The 22,562-nt window shown below is 46.9% G+C and overlaps 1 protein-coding gene across 1 annotated transcript in view; it reads right to left on the bottom strand.

Annotated features, from left to right (window-relative positions):
- GRIN2B (glutamate ionotropic receptor NMDA type subunit 2B) overlaps positions 1 to 22,562 on the bottom strand; it is a 206,986-nt gene that overhangs the window by 72,088 nt on the left and 112,336 nt on the right. Inside the window, exon 5 of the mRNA XM_052774502.1 lies at positions 5,038 to 5,152. Within this exon, the coding sequence (XP_052630462.1) occupies positions 5,038 to 5,152 (115 nt within the window). The remainder of the gene's footprint in view (positions 1 to 5,037; positions 5,153 to 22,562) is intronic.

Here is a 22,562-nt window from a genome sequence, read left to right as displayed (position 1 = left end):
AAGATTTCTTCTTCTTTCTGCCTACTGTGGACATGAAAAGCAAGTGACCATAATGTCCTTTTTTTCAACAATGATTTAGATGTCCAAAGACTTATCTTGTGCTCCTTCCTCTTTTTTTAGACAAAACAAACCTTATTTTTCCCTTTTTCTTTTCTAAATCTTTCTGTAGCTCCTTCTCACGTCTCAAGGGAACCTTTCACAAGCACAGACAGGCATGACACTGTTCTGTCCCAAGCAGGGGACAGCATCACACAAGTTCGCTAACTCACCTTCTGTGGACTACGATCGAGGCTGAACACACCTCTGGAAAGCCCATGCGGCAGAGAGTAGCGGGACCATTTTTCACCCTATTTCAGCATTAGGGAGTACTGGAAGTCTACAGTCACTGGGGCAGCTGACAGCATGTCACAGCAAATGGCCCCATTCCCAGGGAGCACTAATGTGTGCAATGGTGTAGGGGAACAGACTATGAGCAGCCTGTCCGTGAATTTGTAATCATGGCCACACCGATGGCTAGAAGAAGCAGAACAGTTGCTGCTAATTGATTTTCAAAAGTTCAAAAGTCAAACACTGATAATTACAGGAGCAGCAGCAGGCAAACATTTTATCTGCTGAGGGGTTTGAGGGTTGATAGGGGCAGAGGATTAGCAGATGCAGCAGGGAAAATGAATCTTTCAGCGTAAGTTTCCCATCTGTCCCCCTCTAAGATGGCTCATAGTGGCATCCTGACCAAACCCATCACGTGGGGCTTTGCTTGTCCAGCCAGGAGCAGAAGTTACTGGAGCACACATGGTAAGAGATGCCCCAGGGAACCTGCAATCAAAGGGCTCTGTGGGGTGGCACGAGGGGTTGCTGTTATGAGCCGCACGGAAAGGTGCTCTGAATCCCCAGTGACACACCTAAGGGAAGAGGCAGAGAAGCATCAGCAAAAGGGAGAGGCTGAGAACAACCCAGTGACAGAAATGATGAAAAACTCACTAGAAATTAAAGAAATCAAAGAGAAAGAATCCCAAAGAGAGCCTCAGAAATAGTAACATTTGTGTCATCTTCAGGTTTGCTGGGGGAAAGTGAGGCAGCATACAGGAGGAACTGGGAGTTAATGGGACAGGACTGCTGTGCTGTGCCTCAGCAGGGAAGGTGGATGTGAGCAAGAGCTGGAGAGCAGCACTTGCCAGCTCTCACGAGGGATCATGAACCCAGAAATAAGTCCTCGTCATATGTGGGATTATAGGAGAGCAGAGGAGAAAGGCAATCGGTAAAGAAAAAGCCTGGGTGAAAACTTTTCCCACGCAAAACGTCACAACCCACAGACACAAAACCTAGTGTAGTACCGATCCTCTGGCTCACCTTGCAAGACCTCTGGCCCCAGCTCATTGCTGCATTGAGGCACAGCCCTTCATGAGGCATAAGGTTGGATCTCCTTCACCACCTCCATCTGCCTACCTGCCCCTCTATGATAAATACAACAGGGGCATCTAGGCACCCAAAACACACCTAGGCTGCCTGGCCAGTGAAGCAAAGAGCTCTACTAACCAGCTAATTAAAAGGTAGTGAGGGAAGGCATGCAGCCTTTTGCCCCTAAGGAGCAGAGAACAGAAGTGAATGAAATGCAGCACATTTGCTTATCACAAGAGGAATTGTTACTCATGGCTACAAGAGCAGAAGAGCTCAGATTACTGCCCCTTTCCAGAAAGTGGTTGCTCTGCATGTTCTTCCATGATTATCAGCCATACGAGGCTTCAGTCTGTCTGAAGGATGCAGGAGGAGATTTATCATCATCAGAGTCTGGGGACAGCTGTAGCTCTTCTAGAAAATTAATTCCTGTTCTGAAATAACTGGTGAGGTTTTGAAGATATTCCTTCCCAAATTGGGATGAAAAATCAAAATCTCAAAAAATTTCACAGACCTGAAATCCTGAAAGAGTTCAGTCACTTGTCTGCATCTTTGATGCTCAGAAAATGGAAGGCTTTGCACCTGTTTTAAAACATTTCTTTATATATATACACCCCGTGAGACGTACTCCTCACAATCTCTTTGCCATCTTTCAAGAATCAACTCCACCAAGCTGTACAGAGCAGAAAACTGTGTCACTAAATCCAGAGGAGACTAAGAAAAATGATCAGAAGACTAGAAAACATGACCTACCAGGAGAGACTGAACAAATTCTTGTTTAATCTACAGCAGAGACGACTGGGAGACAACATGACAGAAGCCTTCAAACATACATAGGGAAGATAAAATGAGGAAGAGAATAAACAATTCTCTATGTCCACTAGGGAGATGCCAAGTAGTAATGGGCTTAAACTGCACTTAGGGAAATCTAAGTTAGACATTAGAAAAACTGTCCAGGGTAAGGAGAAAGAAGCCATGGAAGAGATTGCCTCAGGATTTCATGGAGTTTCTAGCATCGAAGGACTCGGAACAGGTGAGACAAACATCTGTCAGGAATAATTTCAGCCTAGTTGATCCCTCCCTTGGGCACAGGGAGGGACTAAATGACCTCTTGATGTTCCTTCCAGGCACAGTGTCTGATTATGGATAGAAGTGTGGAGTGATGTAATTAAAGACTGAGCTATAGTGAACACACACAAGTGGACTGAATCAGTGTTTCCCATGCAGCCTTTCATCTCTCATCTCCTACTGCCTGAGTGTTTGACTTGGAAACCATCCTGCATTTTGCACAGTTTCTTCTGTATATTGCCTAGAAGTTGCCAGGACAAAGCACCTTGCTAATTTAGCAAAAATTAGTGAGTTTGGATGATTTTACACTGCAAAGCAAGGCACTTACACAGGTATTGGGATTGTGTGCTAATAATACATGAATAATTTATGGCTTGTATCGTGGCAGTGCCTGGGAGCTGCTGTTAAGGGCCAGCAGTCTGCTTTGCCTGACACTCTGCAAACACGGAACAAAATTATGATCTTTGCCACAAAGAGCTCTGTTTCACCCTTATATTTTAATGTTTGCATTTCCACTGAATGGAGAAAATTAAGAAAAAGAGTATGAGGTTCCAAGTATGAGAGGTATTTGTCTGATCAGAGTATGCTGGACATGACTTCTGCGTTTTCCAGAAAGAACCCACCAGTGTAAAATTCAAACAGCTCAGAGTCTGATTATGAGAATCTGATCTTCCCACTGAGCAAGATGCCCACTTCAAGGTAAAACATTTGTGTTCAGGAAGCACTATGGGCTTTTCATACCACTAATACCATAGTTCATCACAGTCTCATTTCAATCCAGCCCCAGCTCCTATGAAACGAAGAACTGTTCTGGTTTAATGGATGCCAACTAGTCCCCACAGACAGCAAGGCTCAGGGCTAACCCCAACACTCCAGCTCACCAGCATCCCTTGCACTAACTGTCCGGTTCATCCGAGAGACCATGGATATGCTCTCAGAGACTGAACAACCCCTCTTACCACTCTTGGAAGCCCCCAAGCCCCCACTGAGGGTGCAACAGGGTAATGCATGGGACAAGCAGCATAAAAACAGGACTGCATTTAGCTGTGCCTCCCCAGAGCCTGCAAAGCATTCCAGCAACAGATTCCCCACAGCCGGCCTGGCTTATAATCCCTAGCAGGATTCATGCTGCTGCTGCCTCGTTTTCCTGCTCTGATGATTGACTTTTCCTCTGTGAGAACAAATTTGGTGCCAGCTAGGAACAAATCCTCCTGGACACTGCCTGGTGAGCTTTAGTGAAGTTGTGTGACGGACGGAGCCTGACATGAGGTCTTTGCAGCCTGAGCCTTGCCTGCCCACCCCCTGTGCAATATCCAGCCAGGCTGCCTCCAAACTTGTCCAAGAGTTATCCACACATGCTGACGCCATGCCATATGTTTCCTCACACTCCGGTCCCACTAAGACCTCTGCTGACTCTCCCAGACCATACACTCCCTTCTAGTCTGCACAGTGCCAAGACCATGATGTAGATGGTTCTTCCTGGAAACGAGGCACAAGCTGGGGCCTTTCACCCTCTCCCCAAACTCCTGCAACTACCGGGAGACCTTAGTGCCTGCCAGGCACTAATGCGATGGCTCTTCTGCCTCCTTCAAAAGTTCTTCCTCCAGCCCTCTTCTGAATGCACTTCTCCTGACAGCTCCCTATTTCATTCTCATTTCCCCATGAATTTCTTCCTGGCTTTGGCCAGGCAGGCCACTTGCAAGTCCATGCAGAGAACAAGTAGCCAAGGAGAGAAGGCTTTTTGTGCCGGGTGGGGCAAACAGGCATTTTTCTAAACCATACGCATGATCACGTCCAGACCAAGCTCTGCTTCATATCTATTGAGTGCTCTGCTGAATTCTCCTTGCTTTCACTCTGACTTCTCACCCCCATCACTTTTTTAGATCTCATTTTCTTAGCCCTCAAACTACCTCCTCTACTTCAATTCAAACTCTTTGGGAGTGCTTGTTCTGAGCCTGGACCACTGACATTTATGTGGGAGGTGAAGTGAACCAAAGCTTTGCACTAACACAGAAATCCACACCATTTCTAAAACGGTGCTTTGGGTTACATGCAAATTTTTCAGAAATATGCAAATTTGGATCTTTGAACAACTCGATATGATCTCACGTACACATCCTACTTAATGCACCATCCCATTGCAAATGACACTGGCCAGATATATCAAGAACAGTTAACACTGGCATATATTACTAAGTGTGGCCATAGCTCAATCACAGTTGTTTAGCATACAGAACTTCACTGCCTCCAAGCCATCCAGGGAAATATTTTCTGTCTCTGCCATTGAAACCCATGGGACAGAGGAGGTCTTTTCTCTGAAAGGCAGGAAAACTTATGTTCAGATGTTACAGAAGGAAAGCTGATGAATTTTTTATGCACACTAATGCAAGAATGTAATGGCATCCTGCATGGAGAAGACAGCAGCCTGAGTATTGGAGATACCAGTGATCCAGGATGCAAGGAGGAGATTGCCAGCCCTTGATAAGAAGTACAGAAAGGTGGGGGGGAACTATTCGCCTGGAACCTTCCTCCACCCTCCTCCCTGACACAGTTTTAGAATTACCAAACATGTCCTACCCTCTCCCACTTCCTCTCCTTGGTCAGAAGGATGATCACCAGCTTGGGATGCATCTGGTATCCGTCTTCACTGAACGACAAATTCCTGCCTTCAAAGGTGACATTGATCAGGTACCTGCAGGAGAGAGAAAAGAGCAAAGAGAATGTTAACACTTGGGAACCGAACCTGAAACGAGAGCCTGCCTCCCCCCTGCAGCTTACGCCGGGACAGCAGGACCACAGTGCAAACAATGGAAAACCTAAGAGGAAGGGGGTAGGAGAAACAGGACAATTACTCCAGGAACTGGAACAATCAGGCAAGGCAAGGCAATTGCCCCTGTTTTGTGACTGGGATAGGGAAGTGATGACCCACGCTGGGTCTCAATGAGTTCCTGAAAGCACACGTAGGAGTCACACACACATGTGTGTGCCCACAGTCCTTGACTTCCCCTTACCACAAAGGGCAGAGGGATCTATAGCAATTAGCCGTGTAAACACGCTCCACAGCCTACACTTTGCTCACTCTCCAAAGGGGACTTCACATGTCATTGAGGACAGTGATGGCCTACCGGTGAAGCAGTGGAGATAGCCTCCCCCCAGCCCAAACACTGAGGCAACGATAAGGGAAGCTGCAGAGAGAAGAGTAAGGAGCAGTCCACCTGCGAGAAGCTCCATCCCTATCAGAGCCAGCACGCCTCACGGGGCCCAAAGCAATCATCTGAAGCAGCTTAGGAATAGGGACAGTGGATGTTGAGATAGCCCAGTGAAAGTCCTTTTCCCTAGGGACAGAGTCATGCCTTATAGCCGGCAAGATCAAACTAAAGGGTGATCAGCCCTGCAAATCCCCACAGCCAACATTAATGATTCTCTTTGTCTGGAAAGGCCCTGTCACTTCTGTGCAAGGCACCCCCCTTTGGGGCATCTCATGTCAGCTGTACAAATGGACTATTAAACAGTCTGGGCTTCAATCTTATTTATCCTAAGGCCTCTTCACTCAGCTCTGGCAGTGGGGAAGACCTTTAAGTGGACCGAGATTACAGCTACACTCATTTCAAGGCCTTGCTACATCGTGAGAGCATGTTAAAAGTGATGGTGCTGTAAATGAGAATCAGGTCTATTGTTTTCTTAACTGTCAGACTGTCCAGAATGACACTGTGGGGAAGAGGAGGAGGCAAATACACATTTCACAGTTCAGTGGCTTATATGACATCTCCGTGGCACTCTGACAGTTTCCCCTGTTCATATATTTCACTTCAATTCACAATCCTGTTGCATGAAGTAGATTTTGCCTTTATACACCTGCTCTGGCACCAGTAGCATCACGTCACGGTGAGAGGCAGAGGTGACCAAGCTGCCTGCAGGGCTAGCCCCAGGACTCTGCCCTCCCATGCTTTGCTCAGTTCTCCTATAAATTACACAAGCAACATTTCCATTACGGACATGAGAGGTTCTTCTGCTCTATTACACCATGACACCAGGAAACATTTCCTGATATTCAGCTTCAGTTTGTGCCTTCTGAACTCGATTTGAACCAATTTCAAGAAAAAAAGGAAAAAAAAAATCTGTTCTTTCAGTGGGTTCACACTTTCCCACTATCTGCACACAGAGAATTCCCTGCTAGTTTAATGAAAGCATTGGTAACAAGGAAACTTCTTCAAACAAATAAAAAAACAGGTCATGATTTTAGCTTCTTCCTTTTCCCAAACTTTTTTGTCCTAACTCCATTAATCAACCAAACTCATCCACTAATTCCCCATTACCAAGTGCAATCAGTAATTATGTTTACTTCTAAAGGAAATTCCACACTTGCTCCATGTTGTGACCTTCAGGGGACATGCACAGCATAGGAAACACAGCCATAAGGGAGCCCAGTGTGAAACATTTGCAACAAGATGATTTTCAAAGGCAGACTATTAGTTATTTTCCAAAAGCTGGACCCATTTGGCACCCAAACACTGAGAGAACCCCAAAACATCAGCTGCATGGAAAATATTAGCCACGTAATTGTTTGTAATGTTGTAAAACATCCCATGTCAGGACCACACATGCGCTTTTTCTGGCATTCCTTTCCCAGCCATTTGCATTGCTCTGGTACTGAGGAATGCCAGGCACAGACCATCACTGGCTATGTGCAGCCTACCAGACCTATGTAAGGTTCTGGTGGTGGGGAAGACCTTCCAGTGGACCAAGATTACAGCTACACCCATTTCATGACTTCTCTGCACTGGCCACCAGAGTAAAGACAAAGCAAGGCTCCAAGAAGATGAGGATGCCATTAGCCTGATGGGAGTTGCAGCTTTATACGTCAGTAGTTAGGAAGCAGTGCCAACATCTAATTAAACAAATAGCAATATTAAACAGTTTTCAGCCCTTTTTCCCCTCCCACTCGAGAATGATGCCACTATGGGAATCTCCCTTGCACAGCCTGACAAGAAGAGTTCACAGAAATCAGCAACAGATATGACACAAGAGGGTGTCATTTCTGTTTGTTTTCCACCAGAAAGATTAGAACCACTAATAATAAGCAAGGAGGGATCATCAGCGGCTCCAATCCTTGGAGCTGCCTTGAGATTTACACTTAAAGTGGCACTAAAATCCCTCGCTTCACACCTTAATGACTGAAATTAGTCTCCAAATTTGGCACAGTAACTCTTCAGAGGGTTTTCTCTTGAACCCATTAGCAACACGTTTACAAAAGTTTGCAGGAGGAGTGCAGAAGAAGCAGCTCCCCCCAGCTTTCCCTGCACTCCTGCATTTTGCTGGGTCCCATCACCTACACAGGGATGCAGGGAGAGAGCGGCACACGGGGAGCTGCGGGGTTTGCTCGGGTGTGCTGAGCAAGGGGATGCCTGTGTGACAAAGCATCGGGGCTTGAAGGACTCCCTGGCAGGCCAAGTCAGCAGCGTGCTGCAAGGCAGCCACACTCCAGCGGCTCTGCCCTCCATCACCACCGCAGCGAGAGTCATCCCCTTCGGCAGCAACGCTGCCCTGGTAGGCCAGCACCACTGCTGCCTGCTCTGGCCAGGGGAATTTGTTTCCTCCCTACAGCCTACACACGCTCCAGTCCCCAAAAAGGCAACCAGGGGGCTGGGAGACTCCCTGGCATGTCTGCACTGAGCCACCAGCTGCAACAGGGGCACAACGTGAAGGGCGGCAGGCTGTGCATGCAGGTGAGGTAACCCAAGATGAAACTGCCTGTAACGGGCTTAATCCATGCTTCCCTGGATGTTTTGGACTCCAAGATGGAGAGAGAAAAGGGGCGAAGGGGGGCAGACACAGGCAATTTAATTTAATTTGCTAGAAATACCTTTCAGCAAAGAATTTTGCTTATGTGGGCATTTCTGGAGTTGCCTGATGCAAGCACAGAAGGGTCAAGCCCTTCCCCAGCCTGGTGGAGATGCAGTGGCCGCAATGCCCAAACTCAGCCGGGTGGGAGCAAAACACACATGACACTGTGGAAACAGGCCGACATTGTGAGCCCCGTGGTACAAACGAGCAGGCAGGAACAAAGAAGGAAGGGACATGTCCTTAGGCGCAAGGCAAATCAGACTCGGGGACACCCGTCTCCCCATCCTTGTGCTCTGACCATTAGGTAGCATCACCCGCCCTAGAAGTGAGGCTGTCAGCCCTGCAAGCTAATGGAGAGTGTTTCAAAGGCTGGTTGGCATAGGAAATAGAGCATTAAAACCACATCAGATGGCCAATTTAGGACCAGCAGAGAGATGATGACATTTTAAATGGTTTCAGCTAGTGATGGAGAAAGTCTGGAGAGGCAAATGTGGCAGGCAGAGGGGGCTTGGGGGGAGAAAGGAAGGATGTTAACTGAATTTTTCTCTGCCCCAGAGACAGCTCTGAAGGAGATGCATTTGAAATCAGCACTAACCACTCCTACTTCTGCCTCCAGTGCCTTGCTGGGAATCAGCTGCTCCTGAACCTGCTGACTGGGTGGGCAAATTTGGACATTGCTTTGGTTCAGTCCATCGCACCCCATGCCTCACACATGTGCGTGCACACAGACACTCCCCTGTGCCCTGTCAGTGCTTGTTACACTCCAATGAGACGAGCAGTCTGTCTGAAAAGGCTTGATTATCCTAACATCGACTGCTTCCCTGAATAAGACAGGCCATATAAATAAAACAGCCTCTCCACCATCAGCATCAGGGAGTCATCTCAGCAGTCCAGCACACGAGGGAAAAACAGGGTGTAGGTGGAGGGTGGGAAAAGAAAGGCTCTGGGATACCTCTGCCAGAGAGGATTTCCAGGGTAAAAGGCAGGTGGAGTGCGACGCAGGATAAGAGGATGGGGATGCAGACCACCATCAGCCTCTATGGAAACTCACTGTAACGTGAAACACTGAGGCCAAACGTAACAGCAGTGAGGTGAAGGCAGTGAAAGGCGTTTACCCTGCAGAATCTGAATGGTGAAATAGCCTTTTTCTTTCCCCTAGAGACAGCATTAAAACCCCACCAGCCAGAGGTACCAGGGACAGGCATAGCTGCCTGCCCAGACCCACTTCATGCCCAGGAAAGAGCAAAGACAAGCACGTTACTGCATTTCAGCACAAGTGCCCACAGCTCCAAACCACGTTCCCTCGCTTAGCACCAGCAAGACCTACCCAGCCTGGGTTGATGCAAACAGCCTTGGCAGAGTGCATCAGTTCTGCCCTGCAGCAAGTCCTGCCCGCCCTTCACGCCTGCTCCTGGACGAGGATGGACAGACAGAAAGGTGGGTGGACTCAAAGGACAGGGAAAAGGGAGTTTAGGACCAGTGTATTTATCTACAAATGGGAATTCTGACCTTCAAGTGGCAAGTGATTGACAAATAAAGAATTAACCAGCACTAACTATGCTGTTAACATCTTCTGCTCTTGTCTGAGAGACTGAACTAGTGTAGGGTTTTTTAATGAGAAAACTGCATCTGATCCCTTCGACTTCTGATTTAAACCTCCATTCTCCAAACCCATGGAAAGCTTAAAATAATACAGACATTTTTTCTCCATACCATTGCTTGGCATTTCCGTGGCTGCCTACGCCTCAGAGGACAGCCAACACATGCACAACAGCCATCCAGACCCAGCTGCGAGTGCATGAATTCTCTTGAGATAAGGCAGTCTCCACGGGGTACCAAACCCAACTGCTCAGCCCCAAAAAGGGGAGAACAGGCTCCTCCTGGGCATTCTACCAAACTTCCCCGTGGCTGGTACTGACCCTGGCCGAGCCTTTCAGAGGCTCTCCCACCGCTCACCGCCCCGTGCTGCCCCAGCCTCCCGCGCTGCCTCCGCTGCTGCGGTGCCGGTGGCTTACGGCGTTGTGAAAGGCGGTCACATCTGGCTGTGTCTGTGTAGCAACTGTCCGGTGTCAGGTACGATTTACAGCAAAAGGATTCCACGCAAAGGGCACGAGTGCAGCTCATTTTACGTAACAAGGGGCATAGACTCTGTTCTTTCTGCCATCATGAAGAACAAAACCAAAACGAGAGAGGAAAAAAATAGAAGCAACCATTGACTGGGAAAATTAAATCTTAAAGGAACAGTATCTCACTCTTCTTCATTTGTTCCTGTCTCTCTCACTGTCAGTGTTACCACTGAATCTGGGGAGATGCACCGCAAGAAAGTAAGCAAGTGTAGAAAAGAGACCAACCAAATTCCAAATTGTGCAGGCATCCTGCACCAGAAAATCTGTCCAGGCTATAGCCATTTTATACTGCTGGGAACCAACCTGACCAGCAGGCTTAGAGAAACACCCAGAGCTCAAGATTGTTTTCATTAAGCAAAGAGGTTAGGAGAGCATCTAGATTAGGCAATATCCCTCAGGCTACAAGATAACAGAGATGTAAGAGATTAATTTGGTTTCTCCCTGCTGTCCACACCTTTTTAAAAGACAGGAGGGCAGATATTGGGCTGGAATAAGTCAGTGATATTCAGCTGACATCTATGGAGTGATACTGTTTGATCTGCTGAGATTCTGGCCCCTCACCTCTAGGAAGATGAATTTTCTTGGTGTTTGGTCCTGACATGTGAAATAGGTGGAAGACAAATTTCTACTGATCTGTCCTTGCTGTTTCTCCATCATATTCAGCAAAGTTGTTTTGAAAACAATGTACATGTGTGCTGAGACTTCCAAGTGCCAGTGGAAGGATGAATCTTTTTCCATCACTCCTTCTCTAAATCATAAAAAAAATGGTACTCCCACTTTATTTCCCATTTCTCCTATTTATCTACCCTGAATTTGTCATTTCAGAAAGACTCCGAGCTGACAGTTCCTGGGGACTGAGGATATATCTATCCTTAGAGTACGTAGAGACCCAGAGCAATGGCAGGGCTGCTTTCCTGCACACATTGCTTGATCCTAATGAGATGGGACCATTCCTGAGAACAAGCAGCGAAGCTCACTTTCCACAGTCTGTGCAGTCCCCAGCCTCCCTCCTGAAAATGTAAGAGGAAACTCAAGCACTGCAGCACGGGGTTTTGCAGCACGGACAGATGTCCATCAGGAAGCAGACAGTGGGGGGACTTATGGTGCAGGGTCACCGAATTACCCCCCTCAGTGGGGAACATGGGGTCAGCTCCAACCTAGGGCAGCAATGGCAGTAATGACACCAAGGTGAAAGGCTGCTGGTCCAACTGCTTCAGTGAGCTTCAGAGTGTCCACAATAATTTTTTCTTCCCTGTACCTAATACCATCTAGGATCTGATCTCCCACTTGCTTTTCATCCTGTGTAGTCATTGCCTTTGATAGAAAGGCTGAAAGAGGTGCTGCCATTCAGGTCTAGCGGCGTTTTACACTCCCTTTGCCAGGGTGCTGCTGACAGTACCAAGGCCAGACTGTGAGTGCTAGGTCACTTGTAGCAAACGTAGGTATATGAGGTGACCTGTTTATGGAAAAAAGGGCAGGATCAACCTTCATTTTGCCCCATCTGCTATGTCGGTCACAGCAATATCTTGAAAACCCAACCAAAGCCAAATTATTCTCACACGCATCCTGACTGACCTATTTTCACAAATGCCAGCGCCAAGAAAAATTACCTGTCAAAACCACTTTTTAAATGGGATAGGGGGATACGAACTTGGCAACAACATTTTCTCATGAGGAGGTCAACAGTTTGTCAGAGAGAAAGAGAACTACAAGATCTGAAAACTGTAATGACATTGGACAGAAAATGAAGCTTCTGGCACAGTCGTGCTCCCACACAGTCTGGTCTGTGGCGTGACACCTTCTGCCCTTTCTTTTATGGACAAGAGCCCCGCTTAAAATACACCTGTAATGTGCCACCCTGAAAGAGTCCTACAAGGAACACCATCACCTCAACAGGGGAAGGGATATCACTGGAAATTTTGTCCATCCAGGTTTCATGAAGGAGAAACAGGAATATAAAATTCCCATGCTCCTAATCACAAGAGACAGCAAATAGGATTTCCATGTAAAAATATTCAATTTTAAACCCGAAATATTTGATTTATGACTTTTCTTCCAAAATTATCTTTTTTGCTGGGAAAATGCTACAGTCCTAAGTAGCTTGAGAATATAACTCTACACCTTCTAGCCTCACTGGAAATAAAACAGAAACAAGGAAAAGTGTTTTAAGAGCATACTCTGGTTAAAGCTGGAAATATCTATAAATCGCATAGGAAATCAGTCTATTCTCAGAAATCCAAAAAGCTTTGATAAAAACAAATATACTTCTGAATTGACTCACCAAACCTATAAGTAATAGAAAATAGCTAATAGAAAAATAGCTTTAAGGTCAAAATTGTTACAGTGACTGGATAAAATAAAAACTAAATGTTCAGACCAAAATTGGATCAAGCTGCAAAGCTTTACTGAGTTAATAAATTCCTGCCAATTACTTTTTTAAAGTATTATTTTTTTATTGCTACATCTTTCCATCCTTCCTTATTCATTAGGAACAGATAACATATCACTTTTCTCCAAAGTAAAACTAGTCTTCAAGGTATTTCTCCCATTTGCAAAGACTAAGAATCTGCTTACACGGGGCAGTAAAAGCATAGAAAATTACACTTGTCAGAACAGCCGACAGTGGGTCATAATTATGTCTTGGCATCCACCTAACAGGTCACTGATGGAAGCCATACCACTAGGAACAGGCAAATAGTGAAAGGTTAAGCGATGTCCTTCAGATCTGTTTATCTGTCTTAGGGCACGGTCATACAAACATTGATAGGACAAGCAGTCACAGAACAGAAGTCAAATGAGGCTCTTCACAATGATTTTTCATCCAGGATGATGTTTTTCAAGCTCTGTCAATTTGCAGATCCATGAAAAATATTCCAGCTGAACTACTGTCCCCATACAGTGAATTTAATCCCACTGACAACAGCCTTACTTTTCTTAATCATTTTTGCACATCCCTTTGGAACCTCCCATGGACCCACATGGCTGTGGGCCACAGCTTAAAACAACTAGCCAAGCAGACGTGCATGTCAACAGCCCCTTTGGTCTTCTGAAGGTGGCTGGTGCGCTGGGAGTCAAAACCATCAGGGCATCTCGGTATTTACCCAGTGCTCATTCCGGTTTCTGCCCTGGGAGTCAAGACCAGCAAGCAGGTGAGCATACCAATTTTCCTCTAGAGCTTTCAAGACTTTCTTGCTTGCAGAAAACCACTCAAATCTGCCAGAAAGGTCCTTCTCACCACTGCCAGAAGCCAGACAAGGCTAAACTAGTTGCAGAGATTGAAATAAATCCTTTTATTACATTTTCTGAAACAGCAGACTAACTTAACTTTTTTGACCCACCAAGAAACCACAAGCAATTTGGGGGTTACTCAACGTTTATCAAGTGTTGAAACCATTCATGCATTTGCAAGGGCAGCAAATTCACAGTGCTCGCAGGAGCAGAGCCACTGCCCGCAAGGAGACTCGGTCCAAAAAGTGTGACTGGATTTTCTTTGGTCTGTAGTGGTTCGGCCAAGATGGCACCCTATCACTTTCTTCCCTATCACATCTCCAAGGGGGAATCAATGAAAACCAACAAACAAATAATCACTCCTGTCAGTAACTGGGGGGGTCTGGAGGCTGCTCCTCCTCTGCCAGAGGAGCCGATCGCTCTCCTCTGCTGCTCCCTCTCCCTTCTCCCTCTTTCTCTCCCTCCGTGGGTTGATGTTTCCATGGCAACGTGTTCTTTAGTGCCGCTGAAATTACATTGCATTTAAAGCATTAACCCTTCCTTGGGCTGAGGAAGGTCTCGGAACAATTTACGGTTCTTTTTTTTTTTGTTCCCCCTACCTTTTAAACTTCCTTGTGATCTTTTTCCTTGCAGCATTAGGAAAACCTCATTCTGCCCAAGAAGACCTCCCAGCTAGCATTTGTCTGACAAGGGGCACAGGATGCATCACCAGTGGGGTAGTGTCTAATTTAAGATCTCTTCTTTCTGTTTTTTTTTCCTACACAAAACCATTAATGCATTTCTCTGCAGACTACATGCAAACAGGGAAAATGCTGCAGCAGCAAGGAAGGTGAAGACTGAGACAGAAGGAGAAGCAAGCAAGCCACGAGCTGGCACATGTGGAGAGCACAGCTTCAGTTAATACCAGAGGTGAACCCTTGTAGCCCCGCATCGAGCAGCAGCTTCTTCATTGCACAGTGCCATAATCACAGACCTCACCACTGCTCCTCGAGCCTGCCTCCTCTTCTTCTTCACAATCATGTCTGTAATTAGCCACCCTTGTCTTCGCTTGCAGTTAGCACTCCAAACGCTGCTGTAACACTTGCTGCAATCTGTACCCTCCTCAGCACCAGCACCCTTCCCTGTGCTGCGACTTCTCCACTCAAACTGCCGTCTCTGCTCTCCTTCCCATCGGCTCTCTACTGCCAGCCATCACCTCCACCAGCACGTCCAACGCAGCCATTGCTGGGGCACCACTGCCTTCACTGCAGCCAGCTCAACCGCACGACCACTGGCACTTTCTGTGCTCCCACTGTGGGCCAACAAGGCTTTGAAAGCCAAGATGTTCCCATCCAGGTGCCCGCTGGACTGCAGGTCCCAAATCAAAAATTACTCTGCAAATCCTCAGCCCCCAGCCTTTGCTTATCCCCACCCTGGTCACCCCCCCATAACCCCTCCGTGCTTTTCTTCCACTGACATCGTCCCTTTTTCAAACACTGGGAAAATATAAAAGGGAGATAAATACTAAGAATCTCCTTCCAGTCTTTTGCCTGGGTTCCTACACTCAGGCATGCCTCCTTTCTGCCCCAAAGTCCCATGACTTGACAGCTTGCAAACCCCTTTCATTACCTCAACCTGCACAGCTACAGGGTCCATATTCCCTTGCACCATCTATTTTGGGTTTCCCAACACACACTGAATCCTTCAAACGTATCTCACCATTCTCAACTCTTGCCCCAAAAGTCAGAGTGTGAAGCCTCCTGCTTTGAGCTGGGTGCATATGTAGTGCCGTGAGGATGGATCAGTGTGGGAGGAAGATGCTATTCTGAAATGAATGATAAATATGGATAATAAGCTCAACCTAAGTCTCTTCTGCCTGTCTCTAGTGGGTTCCCAATATGGGAGATAGAAATATCATGGGTACATTTTGAACATGGCTGGGAACATTGCCAAAGTCCTACTCAGAGTTCACACATTTACATCATTTATATCACATCCGACTTGTGCCTTGTATTATTAACTTCGTAGAGTGTTTTGTGATGTAGTTTGTAGTCCAGGCTCTGTTAAATAAAGTTACATGCCCTCTCTCTCTTCCTTTTGGTAAAAGAGAGAGTTATGTCTGGGGCTACACAAGGTCTTGCTAAGCAGGAGGGTGACTGTGTCTGCTGATACGGTCAGTGCGCTCCTACATTCTCACACAGTGCTCTGGAAAACCTTTTGGGATCCATTCCAGGGGCCTGAAAGGTGCAAAAAGAAAGGAAATATTTGCCTTCTGGTCAACAGTTCAACTCCTAGACCAGACTGGTAGTGACTGAAGATTTCTTCTCTGCTGCTGGATGTTCAGGATCCTCTGTGAAACATACAGATGGGGTCCAGCTGCCCGTGCCCAACATGGCACTGTGACTACTCAGGCTTCTTCCTCAGCAGTGTCAGAAAAGAGGTTGAAGACAGAAGGAGACAAGCAACCCAGGGCATGGGACTGAAGAAATTATGTTTGTCTAGAACAGGGAAAAGGCGTATCGACAAGGAAAGAGGTAGAGCATTGCTGACATATAGGGCTTTTTGCCTTCTGCAGGATAGACCACAGTCTGTGGCAGCGGAAAATCCATCACCTTCCAGGAATTCATGCAAAAGAAGAGGAGCTACAATGAGCCAGCACTGTGACTTTATGGTTTTGTAAATTGATAATTTTTCCAACAGCCTGAAAAGACTCCAGGTTATACTCCATCACCTAGTCCACATGTCCCATTTAGACTCTGACTATTATGGCATCTGAGGCCAGGCGAGCAGCAAGTGACTGAGATGCCTGGTACACACAGACAATAGGGAGAGGTAACCACAATGCATAGGTTAGGTGTCTGCCGCAGGCTGCCTGAATGTAGCTGTCTATATAAAAAAGAAACAAAATGTGCATCCTCAATGTTTCCTGAACAAGAAGAGAGAGAGGAGTCAAATCCAGCCTGTGTTGCTGCAACTCCAGTGAAGTAAATGTGCCATTTTACTCTAGAGCTGCATTTGATCTTGAATTACTCCTCTGCTTCTTCTCTGGGAAAAGGTCAGTTTAAAGAAGCCTCAGGCGTGATGCTAACATCGCGTCCAATAAAAGACTCTCAGGAGGTCTGAAATAAGTACAAGGTCCAAATTTGGGATATATTATCTGAATCCTTTCCCTTCTCCCTCTTGAACAGTCAGAGTGAGAAATCTCCCAAGAATATTTCTTTGCTCAGGAGACTTCCAGTACTCCTTGGACCTAGAAATACCGTGAATAAGGTTTTCCAACGTGCATCTGAGGATCCCAGCCCACAGTGCCCACTGCAGGAAGCCTGAACACAGCGCAGATGGAAACAGCAAGCGTTCTGGGAGCAAGACCAGAACATTTCCGTGTAGAGTGCAGCAAAGGGTCAATTCCCACATCTATTACCATACCACAGCTCCCTCCAGTTCAACCAGCTCTGCTACCCAGAGCGGCAAAGCTATCAGAGTACCCCAGTGCTTTTCAGAGATACCTAGGCAAGTTTATTTAATCTGAGCAGAAACTTAACTGATTTCACCTTTAATTGGTGCTTAAACTAACAAACTAAAATGTAACCCACAAACCTCACACACAAGTCCTGACAGAGTGTGGACATACTCTGAAAGCTTGGGAATTGGCATGAGCACCAGGTGGGATAATGTGGGCTCTAGTTCTGGTCTCATTCAGTACCTTCGGCTGCATCATTTCTGCAGCTCTTGCTGTGCACATATTGTGGCAGCGTATGAGTTGTCTGCACCCTTTTCTGTTGGCAGCAGTCACTATGATCACTTCAGAAAAAGCAGCCTCCAGAGGAGGCACCTTTCAGAAATCTCTCACTCCTCCTTTTTCTCCAACATGTCTTGGGCACTTAAACGTCACTGATTCAGACTCCAGACTCCAAATGACACGGTCCCTTCAAAAAACCGGTTATAACCTCCAGTGTCACGTAAGCACTTCTCAATGCCATAACCCTGCCGGGGTCCCCATCAGCTGGAGCTCCCCTCTGCAGCTTCCCACCACCCCTGCTCCGAGAGGACCTCCGAGTCCAAGACAGAGACTTCCCTCTTGCCCAGGGACAAGATTTTGAAGAGGCAGATGGAGACTCCCCTACCCACACATTAAACTGAAAAGCAAACTTTTAGCACCAAAAAAAAAACCCCAACGGGGTGGGGGGGATCTGAAATTCTTTGTGGATTATGACTTTTCCATGGCAACAGGCATGAGAAACAGGAGGGCTTGGGAGGGGGGCGAGGAGAGGGAGGGAAAGGAAGGCAGAGCGCGAGGAGGGAGCGAGCAGCACTGGTACATTGCCATGGAAACCCTCTTGCATCGGCAGCCAACTGCCAAAGTCAGTCAGGATCCCAGAAATGGGCTTGGAGGGGGGCCTGGGAGGGGCTGGGGGCATGGGACCCGTCATCTGGCCAGCCCCGAGGGTACCCCATCCCCACGAATCCCAGCCCCACTCCTCTTCCCCACCAGCAGTGACATTCCTGGTGCCCTTATCTCTGCCATACAGAGCCAAATTTGGCCCAGCTGGAGTGGGAGGAAATACGGATCGGCAAACGAAACAACCAGGGCGGGCAGGAAGGAACGAGGCAGAGAGGGATAATTTTTCTGATAGCCATTGGTTTGCTTTCCACCTTTCTGGATTGATTTGGACCACGTAGATGTATTTGTTTTCACACCCCAGATGGCTGTAGAAAGAGGACGTCACTCCTAATCACTGAAATCGAGATGGAAATGTTAGTTCCCTGCAAACTTAGCTACTGAGGCAAGAAGAAGGGCTGTGTCTGACCAAAAGTTGCCAGGTCCACGTTTGCATAGGGCCACGGCTCTTTCGACTGTGTCTATCCCACTCAGTACAGCAAATGTCCCAACCTATCTCTAAGACATGACAGATGCCACCATGTTGCGGCCAAGTGAAAAATTAGAGGAGATCCTGCTAATGGAAATGAAGCACCCTGTGAAAATGAGTTAATATTGCCTTCTAACCCTCTTCTGCAACACTTGGAGGGCAGGCAGCTTGGTGAAATGAACAATCAGCCATTCACACCCCTTTGCACGCTGTATTTCATCAGAAGGCTTTTGCTGCCGTAAGAAGCAGTCAAAGACAGATTTTGGAGAAAGAACTTAAAAAGGGCTGGCAACTTCTGTGAACCCTTGTTAGTATTTATAGTTGTACCCCTAGGATGGTAAGGGATGGATGAGTCGTTTCAGGCTGCAGACGGCTGCAGACGGCAGGAAGGAATTGACTCCTACTCCAACCACACAACTGGCTAAGCAAATTGTGGAGGAAGATTCCCTTCTCCTGAAGCATCTGTTATCACCCATCTGATTGCACAGTGAATCAGTAGTACGAGGACAGGCTGCTGTGAGGGTGGGGGAAGAGGGAGAGAAAGATTTTAAATCAGACAGTTATAAAGCAAGGAGATGCCAGTTTCCACTTTGTCAGAGGAAAGGACATGGACCAAACAGAAAGGGCCTGGTTTGTATACTTTTAAACTATGTGTTTGGATTACTACTGATAGTATAGCACCAATGAAGCAGCTTAACTTTTAATGCAACAGTAGCTTGTATTCCCACATATCTTTCAGAGCAGAGGATCCCAAAGGGCTCTGCACTCTGACCATTCATCTCTCTAAATCACCTGCACTCATGAAAAAAAGCAGCCAGGCTGCACCGACAATGCTACAGCAGAAGCAAAATCTGTGCTCCGCACACAGAGCCCAACCACAGCTCTGCTGGACTACCAAGTGATTCATCTGCACTGCTGTGCTTATTACTGAGATTGGAGCCCAAGCCCAGGCCACCAGACCACTTCTAAGATACTGTCACCACTAGTCATGTTACCTGGGATAAAGGGAATGAGCATGGACAGTGGCAGAATTTGTCCTAACTTCCCTGACGAGGGAAGAGCAGCTGGCTGACTCTTCTGAGCACCATAACTTCCTGGGTGTCTGATACAAAGCTACCACAATGATGCCTTCACGAGCTCAGCATCAGGGTGAAAATTGTCAATATTGGCCCAGGCTCCTACCTGGACTGTAGGTGGGACCTGAAACCAGTCTGCATTTTGGGGAGGAAAAAGGAAATTATAATAATGACCTGTTATGGACTTATGTAGTAAACTGGTCAATGTGGAAAAGAGTCAGCACAGGATTAGTTTTTTCACATGGACTTTACTTGGGCAGCAACCAATAAATCAAGTCCAACTCAGTGCTGATTTCCAGATCTATATTGAGAAGAACATGGTAAGCCTGTTCTGTTGGGACCAGCTTCAAACAGGTGAGCTCACAAGGGATCTTTCTATTCAGGCTGGGCCCCTTTAAAAACTTGAAGTAAGGTGATGGGTGTCATTCTGTAGGCCAATATGAGGGATGATACTGGGGCAAGGTAGTAGGCCCAGATGAGTTCAAGTTTGGGTCATAGCTAGCTGTGAGATATGGTCTGATTCAGAGCCTGGACAAGGTGCCAAGCTCCGTGGGCAGGAAAAAGATGGGAGGGCTCCCTCTCTGCCCTAATTCTGACCCACTAGTTGAGACACCACTGTGATCCCTACCCAAAGGGCACAAGTCTCCTTCTCCAGCAAAGCTGCATCTTCGACTTCATCAAAGGTGAGGGCAGTACCCAAAGGACACTGCTCTCTTGAGAGCACAGTTCTCAGCCCCGAGCCCTTCACTGTGCATACAACAACTAACCATGCACCAATAAAAGGAGCCAATCCCAAATATTTTCTTCCTGACCTCACCATCACAATTACTCTTCAGAAGTACTCTGCAACACAGGACGCACGAGTCAAAAGGGAAAGAACGATTTCTTGTGGCCCAAAGTCTGGTTCCAGAGACCTTCTACTTCTGAGCTCAGCAGGGGCTCCCAGCCAGCTCACCCCCAGTTATTTACTGGTCAGAGACAGTACCAAACAGGAGCCTGCCCCTGGAAGCTGGACTCCTATGGGCTACTTTGTGCCTGGCACTGAACTTTTCTTATCCTTGTATCCCCTGCACCTGCGTCTGCCTTCACAGAAATGGATAGCCTATTAAATATGGACTTGTATCACTTACAAGAGCTTTGCTGGCCCATCTGTGAAATTGCTCTCTGTCTCTTGAAGGCGTGCGCAAGAGACGTTCTCTTCCCCCTGTCCTCATCCTCCACTGACGGATCGGGTCTGTCAGCTTGTCAGCTCTCATTGGGCACTGTTTGACATCAGTCCACATTGGGGCAGTGAAAATCTGTTTGCAGTCAGCTCTTCCAATAGCTTCTGTGGAAGAGGGGAGGCTGACCCACTCCAAAATATGCTGCCTCAGCTGGCTACAAAACGGCCACAGATGATAGTGGTGTTAGAAAACAGCCTGAGCCAGGGTAGCAACGCTACAGGTTTCTTTAGGCTCTGTTGGGCAGGGGCAGGGAGAAGGCTGAGAGCTGGGATGGGGACCTCATGGCTCCTGGATCCCCCGCACAGACATTGCCACCAAGACCAGTAGCCGGTGACTGAAGAAGAGGAATTTTGCACGGTGAAGGTTGTGCAGGGACGCAGCTTGGTGGCGTGGGCCCTGGAATGACGTTCTGAGCATCCCTGGCCTCTCAAGTTGCAAATGTCATCTGTCAATCCCAGGCTCAGTCCTTCCGGAGCAGTTCTGACAGGGGCAGCTGAGAAGGGACATCAGAGGCTAGCTGGGCCTGCAGTACCTCCAGAGGGTCAATTGCCATGGTACATCAAGTAGCCAGTCATTCAAAATAGGGTTTCTTGACCCTGCTTGCTTAACATCTAAAAAAATTACACTGTTTGATATCCCTGAAAATCCTTCTCAGAGTCTTTATAGAAAGCCAGAATCAAGGCTATTATGGCTATCACAGTGTCTTGGAAGGAAAATATTAAATGATTAGGAACATTAAAGTTGCCACCATGACCCCCTCCTCTCCAATTCATTTTATTCTGACATGGGAAAAACCATACCAGAATAGCTGGGTTTCTAGGAAGAAGCTGAGGTGTTATGAGGGGCAGTTCAGAGACTAAGATGACCGAGTGCAGCCCACAGAGATTCTCAGAGGGAACCATTTTGACAGGGAAAGAGGGAACTATGCTGAAAAACTCACGTATGGGTCCAGTTTCAGCCTTGCAGTTCCACTTCCAGCTGCAAGCCCTCATTTAGCACTCACTCACTCCAAAAACATAAAGACTTTGACCCCATTTGGCATTGCAGCCCTTGATTGGCAAAACACTTCCACAGATGAGCTCTTCAAATTGTAATTTTGTGCTCTCCTGTGAAGTAAGATTTGTTTAGGCCATGAAAGGAGAAACACTTGATTGGATTTCTGTGCCTAGACAACAAGACTCCAGATACTGTCCAGACCCACCACACCATGCACTGTGAGACAAGCAAATAAAAACACACCTCAGGATGAAAATTTCACTACAGCAAACAAGATTTTTAGAGTTATAAAGAAATTCAAGTTAGAGGGAACCTCTGGACATGACCTGGTACAGCCCTCCACTCAAAGGAGGGCCAGCTTAGGTCATTTTTTTACATCCATTTTCCAATGAAATAACCAAACATCAAACTATGATCATTAGCTTACTTATCACCTATTGTTTCATGTCACAGTCGCCCATTGTTTCATGTCACAGTCACCCATTCTTATACAACTGCACAACACACACACACACACACACACACACACACGAGTTTTTCAGCCCCACCTTCAAACAAGTGTGAACAGAAGCAGTAAGTCTTTCCAGTTACTCTAACAAATAGCATAAAAAAAAACAACTAAACAAACAAAACCACTAAATCACCCTGCAGTCAGGTATGATGGGTAAAGAGTAGGAAGGCAGCTGGACCAAGAAAGGAAAGTGAAGGGCAAAAAATGTGACTGTAGAAAGGGGTACATAGACACTGTAGAGAGGTGGAGTG

The sequence above is a fragment of the Harpia harpyja genome, chromosome 23, assembly GCF_026419915.1.
Source record: "Harpia harpyja isolate bHarHar1 chromosome 23, bHarHar1 primary haplotype, whole genome shotgun sequence".
Lineage (NCBI taxonomy): Eukaryota > Metazoa > Chordata > Aves > Accipitriformes > Accipitridae > Harpia > Harpia harpyja.
Note: the sequence above shows the minus strand (reverse complement) of the source record. Positions and strands in the feature narration are given on the sequence as shown.